General features: G+C 47.1%; 1 protein-coding gene across 2 annotated transcripts in view; it reads right to left on the bottom strand.

Annotated features, from left to right (window-relative positions):
- Window positions 1-20,668, bottom strand: part of WSB2 (WD repeat and SOCS box containing 2) — a 29,558-nt gene extending 8,890 nt beyond the window's left edge. Inside the window, exons 1-4 of one of the 2 annotated variants that reach the window (XM_033220441.1) lie at window positions 20,495-20,668; window positions 11,489-11,657; window positions 1,512-1,756; window positions 1,221-1,352 (exon numbers count right to left, since the gene is read on the bottom strand). In XM_033220441.1, the coding sequence (XP_033076332.1) occupies window positions 1,221-1,352; window positions 1,512-1,756; window positions 11,489-11,657; window positions 20,495-20,507 (559 nt within the window). In that variant the 5' untranslated portion in view covers window positions 20,508-20,668. Of the gene's footprint in view, window positions 1-1,220; window positions 1,353-1,511; window positions 1,757-11,488; window positions 11,658-12,444; window positions 12,961-20,494 lie in introns of those variants that run through there. The other variant, XM_033220440.1, reaches the window with a different exon arrangement.
- Window positions 20,669-24,829: the final 4,161 nt, after the last annotated feature.

The following is a 24,829-nucleotide window of genomic DNA, read 5'->3' as shown; positions in this document are numbered from 1 at the left end:
CAATCCCTCTCGCCCCTGATCCGCTTCATGACCCTTTACCACTGCCTCCTTCCAATCCCTCCAGCCCCTGAGCCCCATTCAGGGCTGGAGGGATTGGAAAAATGGCATTGCAATCAATTCCCCTTTCTTATGTCACTTTTTTTTTTTTTTTTTTTTTTGAGACAGAGTCTCGCTCTGTCGCCCAGGCTGGAGTACAGTGATGCAATCTCGGCTCACTGCAACTTCCACCTCCTGGGTTCAAGTGATTCTCCTGCCTCAGCCTCCCGAGTAGCTGGGACTACAGGCGCCCAGCACCACGCCCAGCTAATTTTTGTGTTTTTTTTAGCAGAGATGGGGTTTTGCCATGTTGGCCAGGCTGGTCTTGAACTCCTGACCTCAGGTGATCCACCCGCCTTAGCCTCCCAAAGTACTGGGATTACAGGCGTGAGCCACTGTGCCTGGCCTGTTATATCACCTTTCCAGTTAAGGATCAAACCAGAGATGTATGGAATTCCTTACTGGGCCACCCCCGTATATAGTTTGCTCAAGGCAGAATTTCACAAACCTGACGCCCTGTAGCCTGAGAGAATTATTCTAGGCTTAGAGTCTGCTTCAAAAAGAAAGTCTAACAGGAAGCACCCAACAGGGACTTCTACATCAGTGGTTCTCAACCTGGGGAGACCTTGCCCTTCACAGGACATGGGGACTTTTTTGCTTGTCACAACTGGAGAGGATGCTACTGGCATCAAAAGAGAAGAGGCCAGGCATGCTGCTCAGCGTCTTAGAATGCACAGGAGAGCCCACGACAAAGGGTTATCCAGCCCAAAATATCCATAGTGCCGATGAGAAAACCTGTTCTAGATCAAATATTTTTAACAGAGGCAATTCACCCCAAGAGGGTACAAACTAGTTCTGGGTAGCCAAAAAAATCTTAACATTTTTTTACATACAAAGCATAGACATGCATTCAGCACATAAGCAGATATACAATAGATCTTCAATATTACAATAGCCTAAATAGACACACAGTATATGTCTGGTATCAAACTCTCTTTGGTACAGTATTATCTCTGGGGCGGGCAGGGGCAATTAGGAAAAAACTGTCTAAAAAGGCTCCTTAAGGGGCAATCACAGAAAAAAACATCAAGAAACACTGTTTTAGATCAAAATGAAACTGGTAAAGTGGAGAAAGCAAATACAGTATTTTTGGAGTTGCCAAGTAGTTCCTTCTCTTCCCATACCGTGTTTATTCAGGTCCCAGATGCGAAGAGTCTTATCCCGTGACGCGGAGACCAAAATCAAACTGCCACTGGGTGTGAAGCTCAGATCTCTCACGACATCTTGGTGGCCGGAAAGATTCAAAAGCAGGAGCCCTGGCATGAGAGCAGCGGCACTCAGTCAGCCAGAGAGGGGGCACAAGGTGTGCCTGCCAAGCCACACCCCTCAGCCAACATGAGTGGAGCAGGGAGGAGACACAGTCAGAACATGCACCCGAGCCTCCCAGAACCCTGCGCCAGCCAGGAATGACCTACCTGTCTGCACCTCCCAGATCTTGATCTGCCCATCGTTGAGTCCCGTAGCAAGAACCAGGCAAGAGACATCGGGCACCTGGGGGTGGTGGCGTGCCCAGAGCTTCCTGCTGGGTGGGGAAGGCCACGGGCTGAAGGCCAGCCCCCAGACAATCTGACCACAGTCCAGCGTCTTCTCTTTTGGGCTGCCCCGCCCTTTCGTCTCATTTTTGCTACTGCGGCTTTTGGCTTCAAACCCTTTAGGGATGCTGGGAGAAGCAGAGATTTCTTAATGAATCTGCAATTGTTACCAAGTCTATCAACTTTTCATCCTGGGACATGTAAGACTTTTGGGGAGTGGAGGGAAGGGTCTGTCACCTAAGCTGGCATGCAGTGACACAATCATGGCTCACTCAGCCTTGACCTCCCTGCTCAACTGATCCTCCCGCCTCAGCCTCCACCAAGTAGCTGGGACTACAGGCATGTGCCATTAGGCTCTGTTAACTCTGTATTTTTTGTAGGACGGACTTTCGTCATGTTGCCCAGGCTGGTCTCGAACTCCTGAGCTCAAGTGATCTGCCCACCTTGGCCTCCCAAAGTGCTGGGATTACTGGCATAAGCCACCCCACTGGGCCACATAAGATTTTAAATCCTAGAAACAAGCTGGCCTTTGGTGCAATTTGCTGTGACTTTTCTGTTTGTTTCTTTTTAAGAGTTGATGTAGGCCGGGCATGGTGGCTCATGCCTGTAATCCCAGCACTTTGGGAAGCCAAGGCAGGTGGATCACCTGAGTTCTAGAGTTCGAGACCAGCCTGGCCAACATGGTGAAGCCCCATCTCTACTAAAAATAAAAAAAAAAGATTAGCTGGGCATAGTGGCGGGTGCCTGTAACCCCAGCTACTTGGGAGGCTGAGGCAGGAGAATTGCTTGAACCCGGGGGGCGGAGGTTGCAGTGAACCAAGATCGCACCATTGCACTCCAGCCTGGGGAACAAAGGCAAAACTCTGTCTCAAAAAAAAAAAAAAAAAAAAAAGAGTTGATGTAACACAGGCTATACTGGCCATGGCTCAATCTGTTTGCAACAGCCCTGCAATGGGGTGACCTGCCTTGTGGGATAACTAAATCACAGATGCTCCAGGGAGTCACATGCTTGCTCAGAAAGTTCTCTCGGGTTTTGGTGAGTGGAAGGAAAAAGACACTCAGTTTTTCCCATGAGTAAGAAAGCGCAATGCAGGTTTGGAACTAGGGCAGAACTTATATAGCCTGAATAGCCACCACTCTCCTGCCTGATGAGTTCCCTTATCTCTAGCTTAGAAATCCTCAAGGAGCTGGAAAATAAACCCCTGTCTTGCCAACACCGTTTGTTTGGTACATGTTAATTTCCACCTTTACTCATTATGTTCCAACTGATTAATGAGGCTCCTTCATTTACTTCCCTGATAGTAACCCGCACAAGAATCAAACAGCAAGGTAGTCAAGAGAGAAAAGGAATTCACAGGGCTGCGTAGAGGTAGCCTGTCCTGGAAGATATCTTAACCCGACCCTCTCCTACAATTCAACTTACAGTGAAACAGGCCCAGATAAGCTAAAACATGGGGCCCTGGCTGCCACTGTGCCCAGGAAACAATGTCTCAAATGGACAAGCACTTGGCCGGCCCTGGGGTTGAGCCTGAAAACATGAAGCTTACTGTTTGCAGTACACAGCACAAAGGTCTCCATGTGACCTGACCACACTCTGGCTGGTTAAACTGAGGGAAATGGAGATGAGAAAGCTGAACGCCAGATTTGGTTCCATGAGAAATCCTCAACTCGATGCATAAGTAGTTTACAACTTTATGTATTAATTGGTGCAAAAATAATTGCAGTATTTGCAATTACCACCATTACTTTTGCACCAACCCAATATTACAGATGGTAAAAACCACCATTACTTTTGCACCAACCCAATATTATAGATGTTCCCAAAAAATTCTAACTAAATCACATTTTTGTCAATTGTGTGGTGAAAGACACGAAAGAATTTTAACCAAGCTCATTTACAAAATTAGAAGGGAGGGGCCGGGCACGGTGGCTCACACCTGTAATTCCAGCAATTTGGGAGGCCGAGGTGGGTGGATCACCTGAGGTCAGGAGTTCGAGACCGGCCTGACCAATATGAAGCCCCGTCTCTACTAAAAATACAAAAATTAGCTGGGTGTGGTGGTGGGGGCCTGGTGGCACACGTCTGTAATCCCAGCTACTCAGAAGGCTGATATGGGAGGACTGCTTGAGCCAGGAGGCGGAGGTTGCACTGAGCCAAAATCACATCACTGTACTCCAGTCTGGGTGACAGAGTCAGACCCCGTCTCAAAAAAAAAAAAAAAAAGTCTATGCTCTTAGCAATTGTCAAGTGTACATTATTAATAACCACAGTCATCATGCTGTACAATAGATCTGCCAAACTTACTCTGCTTAGCTGAAACTTTATACCTTTGATCAATATCTCCCCACTCCCTCTCCCACCCCCGGTAACCACCATTCTACTCTCTATTTCTATGAGTTAGACTTTTTTAGATTCTACATGTAAGTGAGATCATGCAGTATTTGTCTCTCTGTGCCTAGTTCATTTCACTTAGGATAAAGTCCCTCAGGTTCACCCATGTTGTAGCAAATGGCAGATTTTGTTCTTGGCAATAAAGTTGTATTGGAACGCAGTCACACGCATTTGTTTAGGTATTGTCTGAGGCTGCTTTCACACTGTGACAGTAGAGTTCGACAGTCAAGACAGAGACCTTATAGCCTACAAAGCCTAAACTATTTGCTTTATAGAAAAAGTTGGCCAGGCGCTATAGCTTACGCCTGTAATCCCAGCATTTTGGGAGGCCAAGGTGGGCGGATCACTTGAGGTCAGGAGTTTGAGGCCAGCCTGGCCAACATGGTGATACCCCGCCTCCACTAAAAATACAAAAAATTAGCCGGGCATGGTGGGGGGTGCCTATAGTCCCAGCTACTCGGGAAGCTGAAGCAGGAGAATCGCTTGAGCCCAGGAGGCAGAGATTGCAGTGAACTGAGGTCGCACCACTGCACTCCAGCCTGGATGACAGAGCAAGACTCCATCTCAAAAAAAAAAAAAAGAAAAGAAAAGAAAAAGAAAAAGTTTGCCAACCTCTGGGTCTAAATGGCCAAATATAGGCTGAAACTTGTTATTCTGGCCAATCTGAATGTGACCATGAATGTCATTTCGATCGGTTGCCTCTCCACAGACTGTCCAGACCTACCTGGCTCTGGCCCTGGCACTGGCCACTGAGTCTGCTGTCCCGAGAAGAAGCACTTAAGAGGCAGGCTATGGGAAGAGGTTTAAGACAGCTTGGAGCCACCAGTTAAATTTATTTTATTTCTTATAAAATCCTGATTTCTGTATTTGTTTTATTTATTTTGGTTTTTTTTAGAGACAGGGTCGCTCTCTGGCACCCAGGCTGCAGTGCAGTGGTGTGACCACAGCTTACAGCAGCCTTGAACTCCAGGGCTCAAGCAGTCCTTCCACCTCAGCTTCCTGAGTAGCTGGGACTACAGGTGCATGCCACCAAACCCAGCTAATTTTTTAATTTTTTGCAGAGACAGGGTCTTGCTGTGTTGCCCAGGTTAGTCACTAATTCCTGGCCTCAAGCAATCCATCCCACCTCAGCCTCCCAAAGTGCTGAGATTATAGGCGTGTGGCACCACACCTGGCCCTAATTTCTGTATTTGAATTAAGGAATACACCTGTAGCTACTTTATTCCAAAAGAATTAAGGCATATTTGTCATTTCATTTTAATATCCTAAATTTAATTTTTCTAGAACGAGATACTAAAATCTCCATTTTATGGGTTATTAACTTTCCCGGGGTCACAAAATCAGGGGCAGAACTGGAACTAAGGTCTTGGGTATCCTGGCCTAATGCTTAAAAAATACTTTGAGTTTGCTAATGAATCAAGGGATGAGTTACATGAAAAGCAGGGAGATCGTACCGTGGGAAAGGGCTGATGAGGCAAGACAGATTCATTGGCAGAATTTAGCTTCACTGAAGTTAAAGTTTCTAAAAACTTTATTTCGAAAAGTAGTACAATTATTTGGTTAATATCAATTATTTGCTCAATATCAAAAGCACTACATAATATGATTTTTAAAAAATGTAAAACTACCCTAACTAGAATATAAATGCCCCAAATTCTCTCTTTTAAAAGACTTTTAAAATAGCAATTGTGGGCGGGGTGTGGTGGCTACGCCTTTAGGAAGCTGAGGGAGGATCACTTGAGGCAAGGAGTTCAAGGCTGCATTGAGCTATGATCATGCCACTGTACTCCAGCCTGGGTCACGGAGTAAGACCTTGTCTCTGCCCCCCAAAAAATCCAATTATTTTAAATTATAAAAATAATAGGCCGGGCGCGGTGGCTCAAGCCTGTAATCCCAGCACTTTGGGAGGCCGAGATGGGCGGATCACGAGGTCAGGAGATCGAGACCATCCTGGCTAACACGGTGAAACCCCGTCTCTACTAAAAAAATACAAAAAATTAGCCGGGCGAGATGGCGGGCGCCTGTAGTCCCAGCTACTCGGGAGGCTGAGGCGAGAGAATGGCGTAAACCCGGGAGGCGGAGCTTGCAGTGAGCTGAGATCTGGCCACTGCACTCCAGCCTGGGCGACAGAGCGAGACTCCGTCTCAACAACAACAACAACAACAACAACAACAACAAAAATAATAATAATAATAATAAATAAAAATAGTAGAGAAACATGGGAGAAATGTGCAAATGAGACAAATAAAGTAAAAATTACCTATAATCCTAACACCACCATTCTAAACATCTCACTATAAATTTTTGTGTATATACACATGTCTTTTAAAAACAAATCTGAGGCCGGGCGCGGTGGCTCAAGCCTGTAATCCCAGTACTTTGGGAGGCCAAGACGGGCGGATCACAAGGTCAGGAGATCGAGACCATCCTGGCTAACACGGTGAAATCCCGTCTCTACTAAAAATACAAAAAACTAGCCGGGTGTCGTGGCGGGCGCCTGTAGTCCCAGCTACTCCAGAGGCTGAGGCAGGAGAATGGCGTAAACCCGGGAGGCGGAGCTTGCAGTGAGCTGAGATCCAGCCACTGCACTCCAGCCTGGGCGACAGAGCAAGACTCCGTCTCAAAACAAAACAAAACAAAACAAAAAAACAAATCTGATATCATACTGCATACATGGTTTTACAAACTGCTTTTTATTCTTTTTTTAAGAGACAGCGTCTCGGCCGGGCGCGGTGGCTCAAGCCTGTAATCCCAGCACTTTGGGAGGCCGAGACGGGCGGATCACGAGGTCAGGAGATCGAGACCATCCTGGCTAACACGGTGAAACCCCGTCTCTACTAAAAATACAAAAACTAGCCGGGCGAGGTGGCGGGCGCCTGTAGTCCCAGCTACTCGGGAGGCTGAGGCAGGAGAATGGCGTAAACCTGGGAGACGGAGCTTGCAGTGAGCTGAGATCCGGCCACTGCACTCCAGTCCAGGCGACAGAGCGAGACTCCGCCTCAAAAAAAAAAAAAAAAAGAGACAGCGTCTCACTGTCGCCCAGGCTGGAGTGGCCTGGTATGATCAGAGCTCACTGCAGCCTCTAATTCCTGGGTTCAGGCGATCCTCCCATCTCAGCCTCCTGAGTAGCTAGGACCACATGCATGTGCCACCATGCCAGGCTAATTTTTAAATTTTTTTTGTAGAAACAGGGTCTTGCTGTGTTGCCCAGGCTGATCTGGAACTCCTAGCCTCAAGTGATCCTTCCACTTCTGCCTCCCAAAGTGCTGGGATTACAGGCATGAGCCACCACACCCGGCCATATAGCCTCTTTTTTTCAATAAGCTTCATACTGCAAACATTTTCTCAGAATACTGTTCTTCAAAATATGTGATTTTGCCGGGTGCAATGGCTCACACCTGTAATCCCAGCACTTTGGGAGGCCAAGGCGGGTGGATCCCTTGAGGCCAGGAGTTCAAGACCAGTCTAGGCAACATGGTGAAACCTTGTCTCTACTAAAAATACAAAAAAATTAGCTGAGTGTGGTGGCACACGCCTGTAATCCCAGTTACTCAGGAGGTTGAGGCAGGAGAACCGCTTGAATCCAGGAGGCGGAGGTTGCAGTGAGCCGAGATGCTCCAGTACACTCTGGCCTGGACGACAGAGCAAGACTCTCTCAAAAAAAAAAAAAAAGTGTGATTGTTCTCCAAAACCAGTAACTTCTCACTCAACACAGGAAAAAATAACACTTAGCTCATTATGTTAAATAATAAATATGAAAAAATGGTTAATACTCAAATACCTTTTTCCATTTTCCTTAGTTAATAGTGAAAGGATATATTTACCTATAGAAATGCACGTATTTGAAAACAAGAGTGATTTTCAGGAAACTGACAGATCTTCCAGGTCGTGCTTTTTAAAAAAAAGCAGACTAGGGCCGGGCGCGGTGGCTCACGCCTTGTAATCCCAGCACTTTGGGAGGCTGAGGCAGGTGGATCACAAGGTCAGGAGATCAAGACCATCCTGGCTAACACGGTGAAACCCCATCTCTACTAAAAATATCAAAAAAAAAAAAAAAAATTAGCCGGGTGTGGTGGCGGGCGCCTGTAGTCCCAGCTACTCAGGAGGCTGAGGCAGGAGAATGGCAAGAACCTGGGAGGCGGAGCTTGCAGTGAGCTGAGATTGCGCCACTGCACTCCAGCCTGGGCAACAGAGCGAGACTCCGTCTCAAAAAAAAAAAAAAAAACAGACTATAAATTCATATAGTAAATTTACTTATATGTCAAGTCTTGAAATGAAGGAGCATCCTTTGTATTTCAAGTGGGGAATTAGTAAACAATGTATGACCTTGGCATTATCATTAAACTGACCACAGAAGGAACTGAAAACCCTGATTAAAAACACATAACAAAATTTGATGGCTGCAAAAATATCATATGGAAATGGTAAAATTTTTTTAACCGTCCTCTCATTCCTGGATTTCAAACTGTTTCCAATTTTCTTAATATACAACTAATTTCATAACGAAGATCAGTGTATTTAAATAGATGACACCATTTCTGAGATTTCTTTTTTCTTTTTTTTTGAGACAGTCTTGCTCTGTTACCCAGGCTGGAGTGCAGTGGCACGATCTCAGCTCACTGCAACCTCCGCCTCCCAGGTTCACGCGATTCTCCTATCTCAGCCTCCTGAGTAGCTGGGATTACAGGTGCACACCACCACACCTGTCTAACTTTTTGTATTTTTAGTAGAGACGGGATTTCACCATGTTGGCCAAACTGGTCTCAAACTCCTGACCTCAAGGGATCCGCCTGCCTCGGCCTCCCAAAGTGCTGGGATTATAGGCATCAGCTACCGCACCCGGCCCAGAAGTACATTTTTCAGGTCTTTGATGCGTTTTGCCAGCCTTCCTTCCAGAAACTGCAAAAATTTATCCCCCTCAACCCTAGCAGCATGCAGAGTACCCATTTCAACAAACTCCTGTCAACATTCCCTCTTATCAAGGCAAATTTCATATCCAACTTATAAAAACCTTAAATCTAATGTTATTTATAAAAAATGCTTAAAGCAAAATAAATGAGAGCTTCAAGGGCAAGGGCCATGTTTGATTTATCTCAGGACTCTCAGTCCCTAACTCAGTGTTACGCAAAGAAACTATGCAACCAAGGCTGGCCAACATAGTAAAACACCGTCTCTACTAAAATATTAAAAAATTAGCCAGAGGTGGTAGCGCACACCTGTAATCCCAGCTACTCAGGAGGCTGAGGCAGGAGAATTGCTTGAACCCAGGAGGCGGAGATTGCAGTGAGCCAAGATTGCACCCTTGCACTCCAGCCTGGGCAACAGAGCGAGACTCCATCTCAAAAAAAAAAAAAAAACAAAAAAAAAAGAAAGAACCTACGCAACCAAGGCTGGCTGAATGAATGAATACAGACATAGAGTTGCCCTGGGACAGATGAAAACATATAGATGCTGGACCATCTGTATGGGAGCTCACAGCATTCTGACACCAGGGCTTGTCCATCCCAAAGAAAGAAAAACTAGTATCAGAAACTAAACTTGGCCAAGCGCCATGGCTCACGCCTGTAATCCCAGCTACTTGGGAGGCTGAGGCAGGAGGACTGCTTGAAGCCAGGAGTTCAAGACCAGGCCTAAGCGAGACCCTGTCTCTACAACATATTTAAAAGTTAGGCAGGCATGGTGGTGTGCCTGTAGTACCAGCTACATGGGAGGCCAGGGCAGGAGGATAGCTTGAGCCCAGCAGATTGAGGCTGCAGTGAGCCGTGACTGAGCCACTGCACTCAAGCCTGGACAACAGAGCAAGACCCTCTCTCTCTCTCAAAAAATAACATAAAATAAAATAAACTTGGTTGATAATAAAGAGACAAAAACGAGCAAAGGCTCGGAGTAGACATTTATCCAAAGAACGTATACAAAGGACCAGTAAGCACCTGAAAAGATACTCCGCCAGGTGCAGTGGCTCCACACCTGTAATCCCAGCACTTTGGGAGGCCAAGGCGGGTGGATCACCTGAGGTCAGGAGTTTGAGACCAGCCTGGCCAACACAGTGAAACCTCGTCTCTACTAAAAGTACAAACATTATCTAGGCGTGGTGGTGTGCACCTGTAGTCCCAGCTACTTGGGAGGCTGAGGCAGAATTGTTTGAACCCAGGAGGTGGAGGTTGCAGTGAGCCGATATCATGCCACTGCACTCCAGCCTGAACAACAGAGTGAGACTCTGCCTCAAAAAAAAAAAAAAAAGAAAAGATGCTTGACATCCATAGCCATCAGGGAAATGCAAATCAAAACCACTATGAAATGCCACTTCACACCGCTAGGATGGCTACCCACTAGGATAATAAAAAAGACAGACAATAACAAGGGTTGGATGTAGAGAATCTGGAACTTGAATCCATTGCTGGTGGGAAAGTAAAATGGTGTAGCCACTCTGGAAAACAGTCTGACACTTCCTCAAATAGTTAAACATAGAAAACACAAGTTTTCTATATAAATGTTCATAGCAGCACTATTTGTAACAACCAAAACATGAAGACAACCCAATGTCCATCAACTGATAAATGTATGAACAAAATTTGTCATCTCCATATGATGCAATAAAAGGAAATGAAATACTAGTATATGCTAGAACACAGACGAATTGTGAAAACATTATGTAAAATGAAAGAAGCTAGTCAAAAAAGGCTACGTGTTGTATGAACCATGAATAGGAAACATCTAGAATAGGTCAATCTAGAGAGACAAAGTAGATTAGTGGTTGCCTGGAGAGTGCAGGGGGGTTAGGGGATCTAAGCTAAGGGGTACAGGATTTCTTTTTGAGGAAATAAAGATATTCTAAAATTGATTATGTGCTGGGTGCAGTGGCTCATGGGAGAAATGTGTAATCCCAGCACTTTGGGAGGCCGAGGCAGGTGAATCACTTGAGGTCAGGAGTTCGAGCCCAGCCTGGCCAACATGGCGAAACCTCATCTCTACTAATAGTACAAAAATTAGCCAGGCATGGTGGTGTATGCCTGTAATCCCAGCTACTCGGGAGACTGAGGCAGGCAGGAGAATCGCTTGAACCCAGGAGGCAGAGGTTGTAGTGAGCCAAGATTGCGCCACTGCACTCCAGCTTAGGAGATGGAGACTGTCTCAAAAAATAAATAAAGTAAAAATTGATGATGGTGATGGATGCACAACTCTGTGGATAGATTAAAAGCCATTGTATTGTATACTTTAAATGGACAAATTGTGTGGTATATAAATTACATCTCAATAAAGCTATGGAAAAAAAGCCAACTTGGGGCTAACATAATCTTGACCGAATTGACTTTCACATATACAGAACTTGGGGCTCTGGAAACCCCCATGATCAATTCTTGAACCATGAGCCACCTTCCCTCTCTCTGGTTCTCAGGCAGGGAGATGGCAAAAGAACAAGGGGTGTTTGGAAACGCGCTGAATGGGGCACCAGTGAGAGAACACTTACAACTGCTCCTCCAGTGGCCAGGGGATCAGTTTGACGATGCAGTGTCCTTGAGACCAAGCAAACCAGGAGCCATCTGGGGAGAAGGCGACGCTCCAGGTTTCACAGCTGGACTTCCAATCAAACTGGTGGGGGCGCCCGGGCTTGAGTTCGGCCAGCAGCAGCGGTTCCTCTGGGGCAGGAGACAACATGCTTCGAATACATACCCCCTTGCTCCCTGACCACCCAGACACAGGAAAGCCACCGTCTCCCTGTGGCGAAGAGCGACACTATCCATTCCCAGAGGGAGTTGTCACTTAAATGACCCAGGGCAGTAACAGCAGCCACAGGCCACATTCCACCATGGTTACTCAATCCTGGCACTCCTCACTGCTGGTTAACCATGACTCACAGTAACCTTTGTGCCTGTGAACTCAGTGAATGGAGGCCTCATCTTTCTGTGAATACTTGAAGGGGAGAAAAGTGGAGAGATAGCCAGACCAGGAATATGCTAGCTAGTGCTGATTATGGGGCCAAAATAGCAAGGCTTTCCAATGCATTTCAGTTTTCTTCAAAAGAACCTGCTGCTAGGGCCGGGCGCAGTGGCTCATGCCTGTAATCCCAGCACTTTGGGAGGCTGAGGTGGGCGAATCACAAGGTCAGGAGATCGAGACCATCCTAACATGGTGAAACCCCATCTCTACTAAAAATACCAAAAATTAGGCAGGCGTGGTGGTGGACGCCTGTAGTCCCAGCTACTTGGGAGGCTGAGGCAGGAGAATGGTGTAAACCTGGGAGGCAGAGTTTGCAGTGAGCTGAGATCATGCCACTGCACTCCAGCCTGGGCAACAGAGCAAGACTCCGTCTCAAAAAAAAAGAGAACCTGCTGCTGTCAAAGAAGGAATATATGAAACTCAAAGGCTCCCTCTCACTCGCCTGCATCCTCCCCATCATTAAGGCTAAAAACGCTCAGCCCTTGCCTTGCTTCCTCACACTCAGAAGTACAGATTCCATCTCCCCATCTCTCCTGCTTCCACATCCTCTGTCCGGTGTTAAACCTTCATCTCATCTTGCCCAGATCTTTTGCTACAGTCTCCTGATCGGCCTTCCCACCCCTAGAGACGCTGCTAAAGCTGAAATACACATACCATCACATCATTTCTTTCAAATACATTTGAAAGCTCCCACCTGCCTACATCATAAAGGCAACTGAGCCCAGGCCTTCCACCACATGCCATCTGCCTCAGCCCATCGGTCCAGACTCCTTCCCTTATCCCCTCCCTGCAGGCCACACTCTGGCCACAAAATCTCCTTGACATGCAAGGGGCTTATTTACGTTCACACCTGGACCCACTTTTGCTTATGAGAATCCCTAGCTTCTCAAAGTAACAGAAAAGAAAGAAAAAGTAATAATCCCACCTAGATTCACAAGTAAGAAGCGTACCCTGATCTCACACTATCAAAACGGAAATAAGTGGCACCTTGTTTATTTCATTCTCTCTTGTGTAACCAATTTCCCTCTGCCCCCGGCCCTCCTTATCAGTGTCTAAATACCTTGTTCCAACACCCAGATCATTTCCTCTTTGTTTCTCCCAGGACCTAGCACACCATTTTGTGAAAGAGTAGGCACCAGATTGGAGCTTCTTCATTGACTGACCCACAGTTCCTAGTTCAGTTCTTTACTCCGGTGGAAGATTCTCAATGGCTGAGGAAGCTCATAAATTAAAGGCCTTCAGAATGAATTTTTTGACCATTATGACTGTGATACTTACTAACACAAAAACTGGCTTCCATCCTGAATGAGGTCAGTTCCTGATGTGTGCATTCCACACAAGGAATGTGGAATGTGGAAGACTTTGACCCTGGCTGTTACCAGATAGATACTCATTTTTAAAACCCATATTTCATATATGTTAAGACACATCTTTATACATCTTCTACATTTTGACCTTGCTGAAATCAGGATGTATCTTACAATCAATGACTTTTCATAGTTAAATACGTAGTATTTTTTTCTCAGTTATAGATGATAATAATACAATCCATGGTATCTTGGATTCAGTAAAGCAGATGGTAGAGATGCATATGTGTATATTTATAAAATATTTTTGCCGGGTGCAGTGGCTCACATCTGTAATCCCAGCACTTTGGGAGGCCAAGGTAGGTGGATCACTTCAGGACAGGAGTGAAACAATGTCTCTACTAAAAATACATTAAAAAAAAAAAAAATTAGCCACACATGGTAGTGGGCACCTGTAGTCCCAGCTACTCAGGAAGCTGAGGAAGGAGAAGCACTTAAACCCAGGAGGCGGAGGTTGCAATGAGCCGAGATTGCGCCACTGCACTCCAGCCTGGGTGACAGAGCAAGACTCTGTCTCAAAAAAAAAAAAATAGGCTCATGCCTGTAATCCCAGCACTTTGGGAGGCCAAGGCGGGCAGATCACCTGAGGTCAGGAGTTCGAGACCAGCCTAATCAACATGGAGAAACCCCATCTCTACTAAAAATACAAATAAGCCAGGCGTAGCGGCACATGCCTGTATCCCACCTACTCAGGGGGCTGAGGCAGGAGAATTGCTTGAACCCGGGAGGTGGAAGGCAGAGGCTGCAGTGAGCCGAGATGGCATCACTGCACTCCAGCCTAGGCAACAAGAGTGAAACTCCATCTCAAATAAATAAATAAATTCTAGTATATGCATTTATAGGAAAATAATAACATAGGTATATCTTGTTATATAAAATAGGTGTGTGTTGCTGAAACTTCTGTCTTTAAATATAATGTTAATAAATCATATCAAGCCTTTGTAAAGAGAATATTCATTCTCAGAGGTTCTACGTGTAGATCTGGGTTTTAATGTATTAGGTCTGGCCAGGCATGGTGGCTCACACTTATAATCCTAGCACTTCGGTAGGCTGAGATGGAATGATCGCTTGAGGCCAGGAGTTCAAGACCAGCCTGGTCAACACAGACTCCATCTCTAGAAAGAGAAAGAAAGAAAGAAAGAAAAGAAAGGAAGGAAAGGAAAGGAAAGAAAAGAAAGAAAGAAACAGAAGAAAGAGAAAGAAAGAAAGAAATGTATATATATATATATGGTCTGTGTAAACAGCTTGTTGTATAGACCCAGGTAAATCCTCCTAGAAATCTACATTTGTACGTGTGATAGTTTCATTTATACAATCACATGTGTATAGCTATTTGTATAGACCCAGAGTTCTCAGCTGGGGGCTATTTTGCCCCTTGAGGACATTTGGCAGTAACATTTTTGGTTGTCACAACTGGAGATGCTACTACTGCCATCTAGTGGGTGGAGGCCAGGGGTGCTGCTCAATGCCCTGCAGTGCACACGACAGCCCACAGCAAAGAATCATTTGGCCCAAAACGTCGACAATGCTGAGGCTAAGAAACCCAGATGTAGTCAAGTATTAAATAACATTGACTGAGCTAGAGAAACATTTTCAAATGACCTGGATGGCCTGGGATGTGGCTTACACCTGTAATCCCAGCGCTCCGGGAGGCAGAGGTGGAAGAATTGCTTGAGACCAGGAGTTCCGGATCAAATGACCAGAATGAAAATATCTTTTTTTTTTTTTTCCATCCTGATAATATTCACAGTTGGTTCACTTCCTCTACATTATCCTCTTTTTTTCTTTTTTTTTGAGATGGAGTCTCACTCTGTCACCCACGCTGGACTGCAATGGCGCAATGGCACGATCTCGGCTCACTGCAACCTCCGCCTCCTGGGTTCAAGCAATTCAGCCTCAGCCTCCCAAGAAGCTGGGATTACGGGCATGCACCACCACACCCAGCTAATTTTTGTATTTTTAGTAGAGACAGGTTTTTGCTATCTTGGCCAGGCTGGTCTCAAACTCCTGGACTGAAGCAATCTGCCCACCTTGGCCTCCCAAAGTGCTGGGATTACAGGCATAAACCACCATGCCTGACCTTTTTTTTTTTTTTAATCTCCCAAACCAAATCCATTAGCAAGTTCTTTGAAGTCTGTTTCCAAAAGACTTGCCAAATCTAACCCCTCTCCATCTCTATGCTCATCTATGCAGCACCATCTCCCACCTGGCCCAGTAGACAACCTTCCAGTTGCTCTCCCTGCTTCCCCTCTAGCACCGCACCATCAGTTCTCCTTGCCTCCAGAGTGATCAGTTTCACTGTTAGAATAAAACTCTAGCTACTCACCCTGCCCTCAAAATCCAGCATAATCTGAACCTCCCTGGGCTTGTACTTCTCTCCCTGTCCCTGCCTCCAACACATTGCCCTTCTCTCTACCCTCTGCCAATGCTCAATTAGTTCTGACCCTAGGCCTTTGCACCAACCATTCCCTTCATCTGGAATGCTTCTCCTCGGCTGGCATCTACTCTTATTCAGGTCTAGCTCAAATGACAACTGCTTAGAGAGTCTTCTGACCCCTGTCAACCTCCTTCCCAACCCCTCACTTTATTTTCTTTACAGCCCTATCACCATTTGATTGCCATCTGTCTCCCCTCTACTAGGACATCAATTCCGGGGAGCAGGAACCTTGTATATTAATCCCCAGACCTGGCAGAGTTCCTGGTGGAGGGCAGGCAGTAAGTAAATATTTGTCTAAAAAATACATATGGTATAACTCTTTAAACAAAAAAGTAATATAAAGCTGGCCGGGCATGGTGGCTCATGCTTGTAATCCCAACACTTTGGGAGGCCGAGGCAGGCGGATCACTTGAGGTCAAGAGTTCAAGACTAGCCTGGCCAACATGGTGAAACCCCGTCTCTACTAAAAATACAAAAATTAGCTGGGCATGGTGGCGGGCGCCTGTAATCCCAGCTACTTGGGAGGCTGAGGCAGGAGAATCACTTGAACCCAGGAGGTACAGGTTGCAGTGAGCAGAGATCGCGCCACTGCACTCCAGCCTGGGCGACAGAGCAAGACTCTGTCCCCCAAAAATAAAAAATAAATAAAGCCCCTTAAACTCTGATGATGCTTATGCCAAACACTTCACATGAAATGCTTCTTAAACACAAGCCCTACTCAGAATTCACACTCTATTTCTGTGATTTAGGGATTTAATCTCTTGCTATTTCAGGTTCAGGAATCCAGGAGCTAAAAGAAGAACAAACTCAGTGACTCCTGTCTCTTGGAGTCTGGGCCCAAACTAAACTTGGCTACAGGGAGAGAAAGCCCTAATTAGTGCAGAACTTAAAAACAAAACAAACAAACAAAAACAGAGCTGGGGGTGGGGGATCTAGCTTCATCTGGTATGGTACTTGCAGGCCCTTCTTGGTGAAAAAGCCTATGAATCAGGGTTTCTTTGTTTTCTCGTTCTTTTTTTTTTTTTTTGAGACGGAGTCTCACTCTGCCGCCCAGGCTGGAGTGCAGTGGCGCGACCTCAGCTCACTGCAACCTCCGCCTCCTGAGTTCAAGTGATTCTCCTGCCTCAGCCTCCTGAGTAGCTGGGATTACAGGTGCTCACCACCACATCCAGCTAATTTTTGTATTTTTAGTAGAGTCAGGGTTTCACCATGTTGGCCAGGCTGGTCTCAAACTCATGACCTCAGGTGATCTGCCCACCTCGGCCTCCCAAAGTGCTGGGATTACAGGAGTGAGTCACCGCATCCGGCCTCTTCTTTTTTAAATTGATAAATAAAAATCGTATATATTATGGCATATAACATGTTTTGATATATGTATACATTGTGGAATGGCTCAAGCTCATTACCATATATGCATTACCTCACATACTTATTTTTGTGTGGTGAGAACACTTAAAATCTACTCTTAGCAAATTTCAAGTATATCATACATATATATATATATATATTTTTTTTTTTTTTTTTTTGAAACAGGGTCTTATGCTGAAACCCAGGCTGGGGTGCAGTGGCTCGATCATAGCTCACTGCAGCCTCAACCTCCCACCCAGGTTCAAGTGATCCTCTGGCCTCAGCCTCCTGTGTATCTGGGGCTACGGGGGCGTATCATCACACTCAGCTTTTTTTTTTTTTTTTAACTTGAATTTTTAGTAGAGATGGGGGTCTGGCTATGTTCACCAAGCTGGTTTTGATCTCCTAAGCTCAAGCGATCCTCCTGCAGGCATGAGCCATCACACCTGGCCCTGGATCAGGGTTTGCTAATTAAACAATGGGACGTGTTTGGACAATCAGGCTGAGTGGAAAGGTATATATTATAAGCCTCTTCTAGGCAAAGCAGTTAGCCTTAACACAGAGATGAAAGCTATGACCCCAGCCAGTAGGAAGCTAGGTGATTTTTCCTGTGACATGTACATTAGATATTCCGCCGGCCTCAAAAGCTTTCCTCGGTTGCTCCATCTTATCATTCAGGGATTAGTCCTGTCACCTTCTCAAGAGACCATGCTGGCCTCACTATCTAAAGTGACCATTCATTTTTTTTTTTTTTTTGACAGGGTCTTGCTCTGTCGCCCAGGCTGGAATGCTGTAGCGCGATCATGACTCACTGCAACCTCGACCTCCCCAGGCTCAGATGATCCTCCCATCTCAGCCTCCCCAGCAGCTGGGACTACAGCCGCATTTTAAGCGCCTATAGTTCTGCATTTTTTGTAGAGATGGGGTTTCGCCATGCTGCCTAGACTGGTCTCAAACTACTGGGCTCAAGTGATCTACCCAAGTTGGCCTCCCAAACTGCTGGGCCACTGCGCCTGGCACTATTCACTTTCCTTTAACCATTTGATTTTCTTTATAACCATCACTTAGATATCTTCTTTTTCTTTTTCTTTTTTTGAGATGGAATTTCACTCTTGTTGCCCAGGCTGGAGTACAATGGTGCGATCTCGGCTCACTGCAACCTCCCACTCTCTGGTTCAAGCGATTCTCCTGCCTCAGCCTCCTGAGTAGCTGGGATTATAGGCACGCACCACCACGCCCAATTAATTTTGTATTTTCAGTAGAGACGGGGTTTCATTATGTTAGTGAGGCTAGTCTTGAACTCCTGACCTCGAGTGATCTGCCCGCCTCAGCCTCCCAAAGTGCTGGGATCACAGGCGTGAGCCACCCCAGCACGTTTGGTTGATATTTTCTTGATTGCCTGTCATTTTTACATATTTATTGTCTATCTCTTTCTCAATGTACCCAAACTTGCCAGTTCACTGCTATTGGGCTACACTGTGATTTCTAATAGGGAAATCACATGTAGTTACCAGCCACTTGAAATGTGGCAAGTCAGAATTCAGATGGGCTGAAAGTATAAAATACACAACACATTTTGAACAGTTAGCACACACAAAAAATCTAAAACATTACAACTTATTTGATTACATGTAGCAGTAATATTTTAGACATGTTGGATTGAAAGAGTTTTTAAATTGTCACCTAGTTCTTTTTTCTTTTTTTAATGTGGCTACCTGAACATTTTAAATTACATATGTGGCTCACATTAAACTTGTGTTGGTCAGGGCTGGCCTAGAGGGTGCCTGGCACATAGTAGACACTCAACAAATATTTGTTGAATGAATAAATGAATTCTAACCATTGCTCTGAAGATTTCAACTGTTGCCCATTGTATTTCCTTTACAATGGGCTTTATTCCATTTGAAAAGAAGTTAAAACTCTGGCCTCTTTTGTACAGTAACTTGGCAGCTCTCAACAACCCTGCCCACACCCTCAAAACGAAGTTGTCAATCTTTAGGAAAACCCCAGAACTGGAAACAGATTTCTGTTAAAAAGGGAGGCTAGCTACAGATTGCTTTCAGACTGAACTGTAAGGAGGCAATGGAAATGAAACGGAAGCTATAAAAAGATTCACACAGGATCTACACAAACAGTAGGGGCCCTTTAAAAAAGAATTCTACGGGTAACACACTCACTGAAAAGAAAGCCCTTATCTAGATGGGAAGGGGAGAGAGCTGCCTTTAACTCAATGCCTGACTTCAGCAAACAAAGAAATGTCATTTCCTAAATTAAAAAGTAACACCACCCCAGGGAATACCCAGATTTCAACCTTCCCACCCACAATAACAAGCCATCAGCAATCAGAATCCTCCAGACCAGGATGAAGCTTGAACTTGGCTGCAAGATTACAATGAAGTTCTGGAACAAATTCTGAGCCCTGGGCCTTGACCCCGTTCTGAAAATTTCTCCTAAGGAAATTGCATTTAAACTCTGGTCCTTCAAGAGCTGGGACTCCAGGAATCAATTCTAAATCTATCCCAAGTTTCTATACAGGTGGGGTTCCGAGGGAAGGTCGTTGGAGGGCAGAGAGCGAGCCGAGGCGTGCATGCGTCTTGAGGTTTTTTCCCCCTTGCATAAGAGACACACCTTTCCCACTGAGATTTAAATGTTCATCTGAGCTGGTTTGAGGTATATCCAATATCCTGACTTCCACGCTGTCTTCTGATGGGGATGACAGTTAACAAGAACCCATCAATGTATCCTAAACTTGCCTGATCATACACATCGCCAGGGATCAGCATCTCCAGTCCCGCCCCACCTCCACTGAATTAATCTCCAGTGGGAGAGGCTGGGAATAGATTGTTTCAACAGGGAACCCAGACACCATTTTTACCGAGTTCCAACCACCCTCCGAGGCAGGTACTAGAATTATCCCATTTTGCAGATACAAAACTGAGACGTGGGTGGCGGTGGTTCAGTGGTTCGTCCACTGTCACCATTACACAGCTTGTGAGGGGCAGAGGTGACTCCCATCTAGACATGCGAGTGCGTCCCCTGGCACCGGGGCACCCACCCCCTTGGGGATCTCCGTTTTAGGGCTTGGGCTCCCCACCCAGGAGCCCCTCTGTCCCGGTCGGGGGATCCCCTCCCGCAGAAGCCCGATCTTCCCGATCCTGTCGCCAGCGGGAGTCGGGGTGGCGGCCACTGACAACGAAAGTGAAACAAAGCTGGTCGCCGGGCGCGCACCCCCGCCGGCCCCGGGCGGACCTCCCAGGCCGGACGCCCCCGCCGCGTCCAGCCCCCGCCCCGCCCCGCCGAGCCAGCCCCGGGGTCGCCTCCCCCTCCCCGGGGAGAACGGGCCACGGCCCCGCCGGGCGGGAACTGGCCGCCGGGCCCCACTCACCTCCGGCCTCCATGGAGGACGCGCGCGGCCCCCGCGGCAGGCGGCGGGCGCCTCAGCCCCCCGGGCCGCGGGCCCTCATGCCGCCCCCGCGCCGCCCGCCCTGGCCCGGCCGCCGCCGCCGCCGCCCGGAGAGGCCATCAGCTGCTTCCCGTCACATGGCGGTGGGCGCGGGCGGAGACGCGCGGGGGCGGGGCGCTGGGGAAACGGAGGGGGGGTGCGGACGGGATAAAAACGGTGGGGAGGCAGCTGAGGGAAAAGATGGAAAATCGGGGGGGCGGTACGCTGACGGGATAAAAGCCCAGGGGTTGCTGAGGGGAAACGGGGGCGGGGAAGACGCGCGAACCAGATAAAAATGGGGCAGGGGTGGGGGGAGGTGAGCGGAAACGGGGTGGGGCGCGAGCGGGATAAAACCCAGGGGTTGTGCGGGGTCCTGAGGGGAACCAGCGCCGGATAAAAACGGGGAAGGGAGGGAGGTGAACTGGGCTGAGGGAAACCGGGGAAAGGGGAGCGACAGAAACCGGAGTAGGGGAAGCCGGGCTCAGGGGAAAAGGGGGCGTTGGAGAGTGGGTAGAGCCAGGCTGAGGGAAAAACCAAGCGGGGGAAGCGGCGATCCGGGGAAAAAGGAGAGAGGGGGACTGAGGGCGGTGGGGGGAAGGGGAACCAAAGGGGCTGAAGCGAAGTCGAGGGGAGGGGCAGGTGAAAATGGAGCCATGCGAAGCCCGATGAGGGGGGAACGGGTAAAAGTGGGGGCGGGAGAAACAGGGTGAAGGGAACACTGGCCGAGAAGAAACCTGGGGGAGAGCAGGGCTTAGGCGAAAATGCGGAGGGAGAGGGGGTGGAAGGAAAGTGTAATAACCGGGTGCTGGGGCTTGGGGGAGGACATGAATAAGAATGGGGGGTGCGGCGAGGGTCAAGGCTAGGGTAAAACAAGGGGGGGCCGCTCAATGGCTCTGGTAATGGGAGAGGGAAGTGAGGAGAAAACGGGCAGTGGGAAGAGGAGCGCAGGGTGAAAACTGGGGGTGGGGGTGGGAACGAGATAAAAAACGGGGCAGGGGCGACTCGGAAGAAGACTGTCCCCTTAACTACCTACTGCGACAGCCTCTCCTGTCCCCGTCACCCTGAGAAAGCTGCTCCCTGTGTACCTGCATAGCCTCAAGAAATGGCTCGCTTGGGTCAGACGCCCCCTTTCTAACATTCCAGGGCCAGGGCAGGAGTCATCATGGAGGCTTTTCCTGCCTGAAAGACCCCATTTCTTAGTTGTCCGGTCCCCAGTAGTGTCACTGGCTTGAGGATTTCTTACTGAGCTCAGCTCATTGTCCTCAAAATGCCTCCCTTTACCCCCGACTCGAGCGCTTCCCTTTCCTGCTTTGAGTCCAAGCTCTTCCCGCGGTTCTTGGTGTCAGCTTCATTCAGGTCACTCTCGCGCTTCTCATTCCTTTCTCCCCGCCTTTCTTCACTTCCCTCCAAGTGCCCTCTCCATTTCCCGGTCACTGGTCCCAGAGCTCCGGATCGCAGTGGTTCCATTGTAAACTTCTTTGCTTTCTAACGCAACCTGTGTTTTCTGCGGTAACTGAGGTTCCCGTGTTCTTTTTCGCCATGGTCTCTCCGTTTTGATGTTTTGGTTTTTTTTACCCAGGCCCCTGTTTTATGAGCCCTGGGTACTTCCTTCTTGTGTCCCGTCCTTCTTGTGTCCCGTTTGGCCTCCTGCGTTACACTCCTGTTCACCCCGCTTGGCCGGTTTTTTTTTTTTTTTTTTTTGAACCTGCCGGTTTCTCAGTCTCCCCGTTTTCCGCTGGCTACCTGTCCCTTCCTCGCCGCCCATTTTAACTTTAGCCTGCCCCGTTCTCACCCTTCATTTTCCACTGGGTATTTTTTATGTTTCCTAATTTTAAAAACGGACCAGCACACCCCTTCCTCTGGGTCTCCACTTTATTTCTCTGGCACCAGTGTCGGCCTCCTCCACCTCTGCTCCCATTTAATCGCTAATTTCCTGCCTCCTGAGGACCCCCGTTTTATTGCCCAGCCTCCCCCCTCCCACTTTTCTCTAATTTTCTGAGTCTCCATTTTTTGTCTTCCAAATTCCTTCGATTCCTGGAGTCTTACAGGCCTCATTGTTATGTACACATCATGGAAAAGAATAAAAGGGTAAGGGCGCAGGGCACGATGGCTCATGCCTGTAATCCCAGCACTTTGGGAGGCCTAGGCGGGCAGAACACCTGAGGTCAGGAGTTTGAGACCAGCCTGGCCGATATGGCCAAACCCAATCTCTACTAAAAATACAAAAATTAGCTGGGCATGGTGGCTGGCGCCTGTAAACCCAGCTATTTGGGAGACTGAGGCAGGAGAATCACTTGAACCCAGGAGGCAGAGGTTGCAGTGAGCTGAAATCTTGCCATTGCACTCCAGCCTGGGCGATACAGCAAGACTGTCTCTCAAGAAAAAAAAAAAAAAAGTGGGGCTGAGGTGAGGAGAAGAATATTGTTAACCAATTTTTAAAAAGCTAGTAAAAAAAATTTTTTTTTGGTCAAGTTTGTTTTTCCAAGTCTTTCAATTTACTAAGCAGGTCTCAATCAAGATCACAAAAGCACTTACTTAAAAATAGCTTTATTCCATTATCTTTTAAAAAATGCATATGATAACCTCAGGATTAATTTCTCCCAATCTCCCCCTACCACATCTTAAAATGTAAATAATGGAGAAGGAGCTGCTTTTTTTTTCTTTGCAGCAGTTCCTGGCCAGTCCCAACGTGAGAAATATCAGTTGGCCCTTATCGCATCGTAATACATTTTACCTAGTAAGGATGATTTTCTAAGTCTCAGTGCATGGGTTATTGCAATTTTCCATCTTGTGTTTTCCTGCGGCAATTATGGGGCTTGTATGTGCTTGTGAGAATTGGAGCCAATATCAAAGCCACAGAATTGTGGCGGCTCCCTTCCCTGGGTCCACCAGGTTTTGAGAAAAACAAGAAAAAAGTCAGTTGCAGGGCTGGGCGCGGTGGCTCAAGCCTGTAATCCCAGCACTTTGGGAGGCCGAGACGGGCGGATCACGAGGTCAGGAGATCAAGACCATCCTGGCGAACACGGTGAAACCCCGTCTCTACTAAAAAAATACAAAAAACTAGCCGGGCGAGGTGGCGGGCGCCTGTAGTCCCAGCTACTCGGGAGGCTGAGGCAGGAGAATGGCGTAAACCCGGGAGGCGGAGCTTGCAGTGAGCTGAGATCTGGCCACTGCACTCCAGCCCCGGTGACAGAGCAAGACTCCGTCTCCAAAAAAAAAAAAAAAAAGAAAAAGAAAAAAGTCAGTTGCAATGGACCTGAAGTGTTTATCTTCCTGGTCCTGATAAATAGATCTCACAGTCTCTAAGTTAACAATACATGCAGATAAGATTTTTTTTAAAGCACAGTGTAACAACTCAGACTTTGCCACACAAACTGTAATCCGCTGTCAACAAGCTTGTGGATTTGGGCATGGATCGTCTTAAAGAAGCCCGAATTCTTCAAAAATCCTTAAAACTTGAAGACCTGGATTTTACCTGACCCAGGATATTAATGTGCACACAGGATTCAGATGTGTGACGGCAGTCACAGCTCAGCTGGTCAAAGGTTTATAGTGTTTGGCACCAGGACCATGAAGCTCCCATTTGGTAGTGGAAAAACCCTCAAATATTTCCTATCAACAGATGTGTGTGCAAGAGAAGAGGAAGTTGTGGAAAATATCCCAGTGATCTTACAAAACATTCTCTGTGTTCCCAGTTAGAGTTTTTTTTTTTTACCTCAACAGTTTTTGTGTTTTCTTTTTTTAATCTTGTTGCCTCTGAGTAGTAGACTCTTAAGTTCTGGAATTTGGTTGCCAAAGACTCTAAAGGAGAGACTCACTCAGTATTCAGTGACTTTAGAAGCAAGCTGAGTATCTCATTCTAAAATGACACTGATTTACACTGTTGAGAATGGTTAAGTACGTGGGTGCCTTGCAGCAAAAGACAAAAAGCCAAAAGCCAGTAGAACTGCAATTCACAGCTATTCCTGAGGGGTGCACATTGCAGCCCACTCTTGAGCTTCCCAATGTTCTGAGCAGGGGACAGGGCATACTTCTAGTGATTTGGTTAGTTTAGTCCTTTCATCCAAGAAAACAGACCTTCCCCAACCACACCTGCAGGGTTACTTCAGACAACCAGCTTCTCATTTTAGAGTCCCAGTTCCTAGAATTAGAGAAAGGAAGTTCCCCTTTAAGCCCTAGGTCTGGCCCACTAGAGCAGATACGCAACATTAAAGAGTGCAAATTCAGGCCGGGCGTGGTGGCTCAAGCCTGTAATCCTAGCACTTTGGGAGGCCGAGA

The sequence above is a fragment of the Trachypithecus francoisi genome, unplaced genomic scaffold (assembly GCF_009764315.1).
Source record: "Trachypithecus francoisi isolate TF-2019V2 unplaced genomic scaffold, Tfra_2.0 Lachesis_group11, whole genome shotgun sequence".
Lineage (NCBI taxonomy): Eukaryota > Metazoa > Chordata > Mammalia > Primates > Cercopithecidae > Trachypithecus > Trachypithecus francoisi.
Note: the sequence above shows the minus strand (reverse complement) of the source record. Positions and strands in the feature narration are given on the sequence as shown.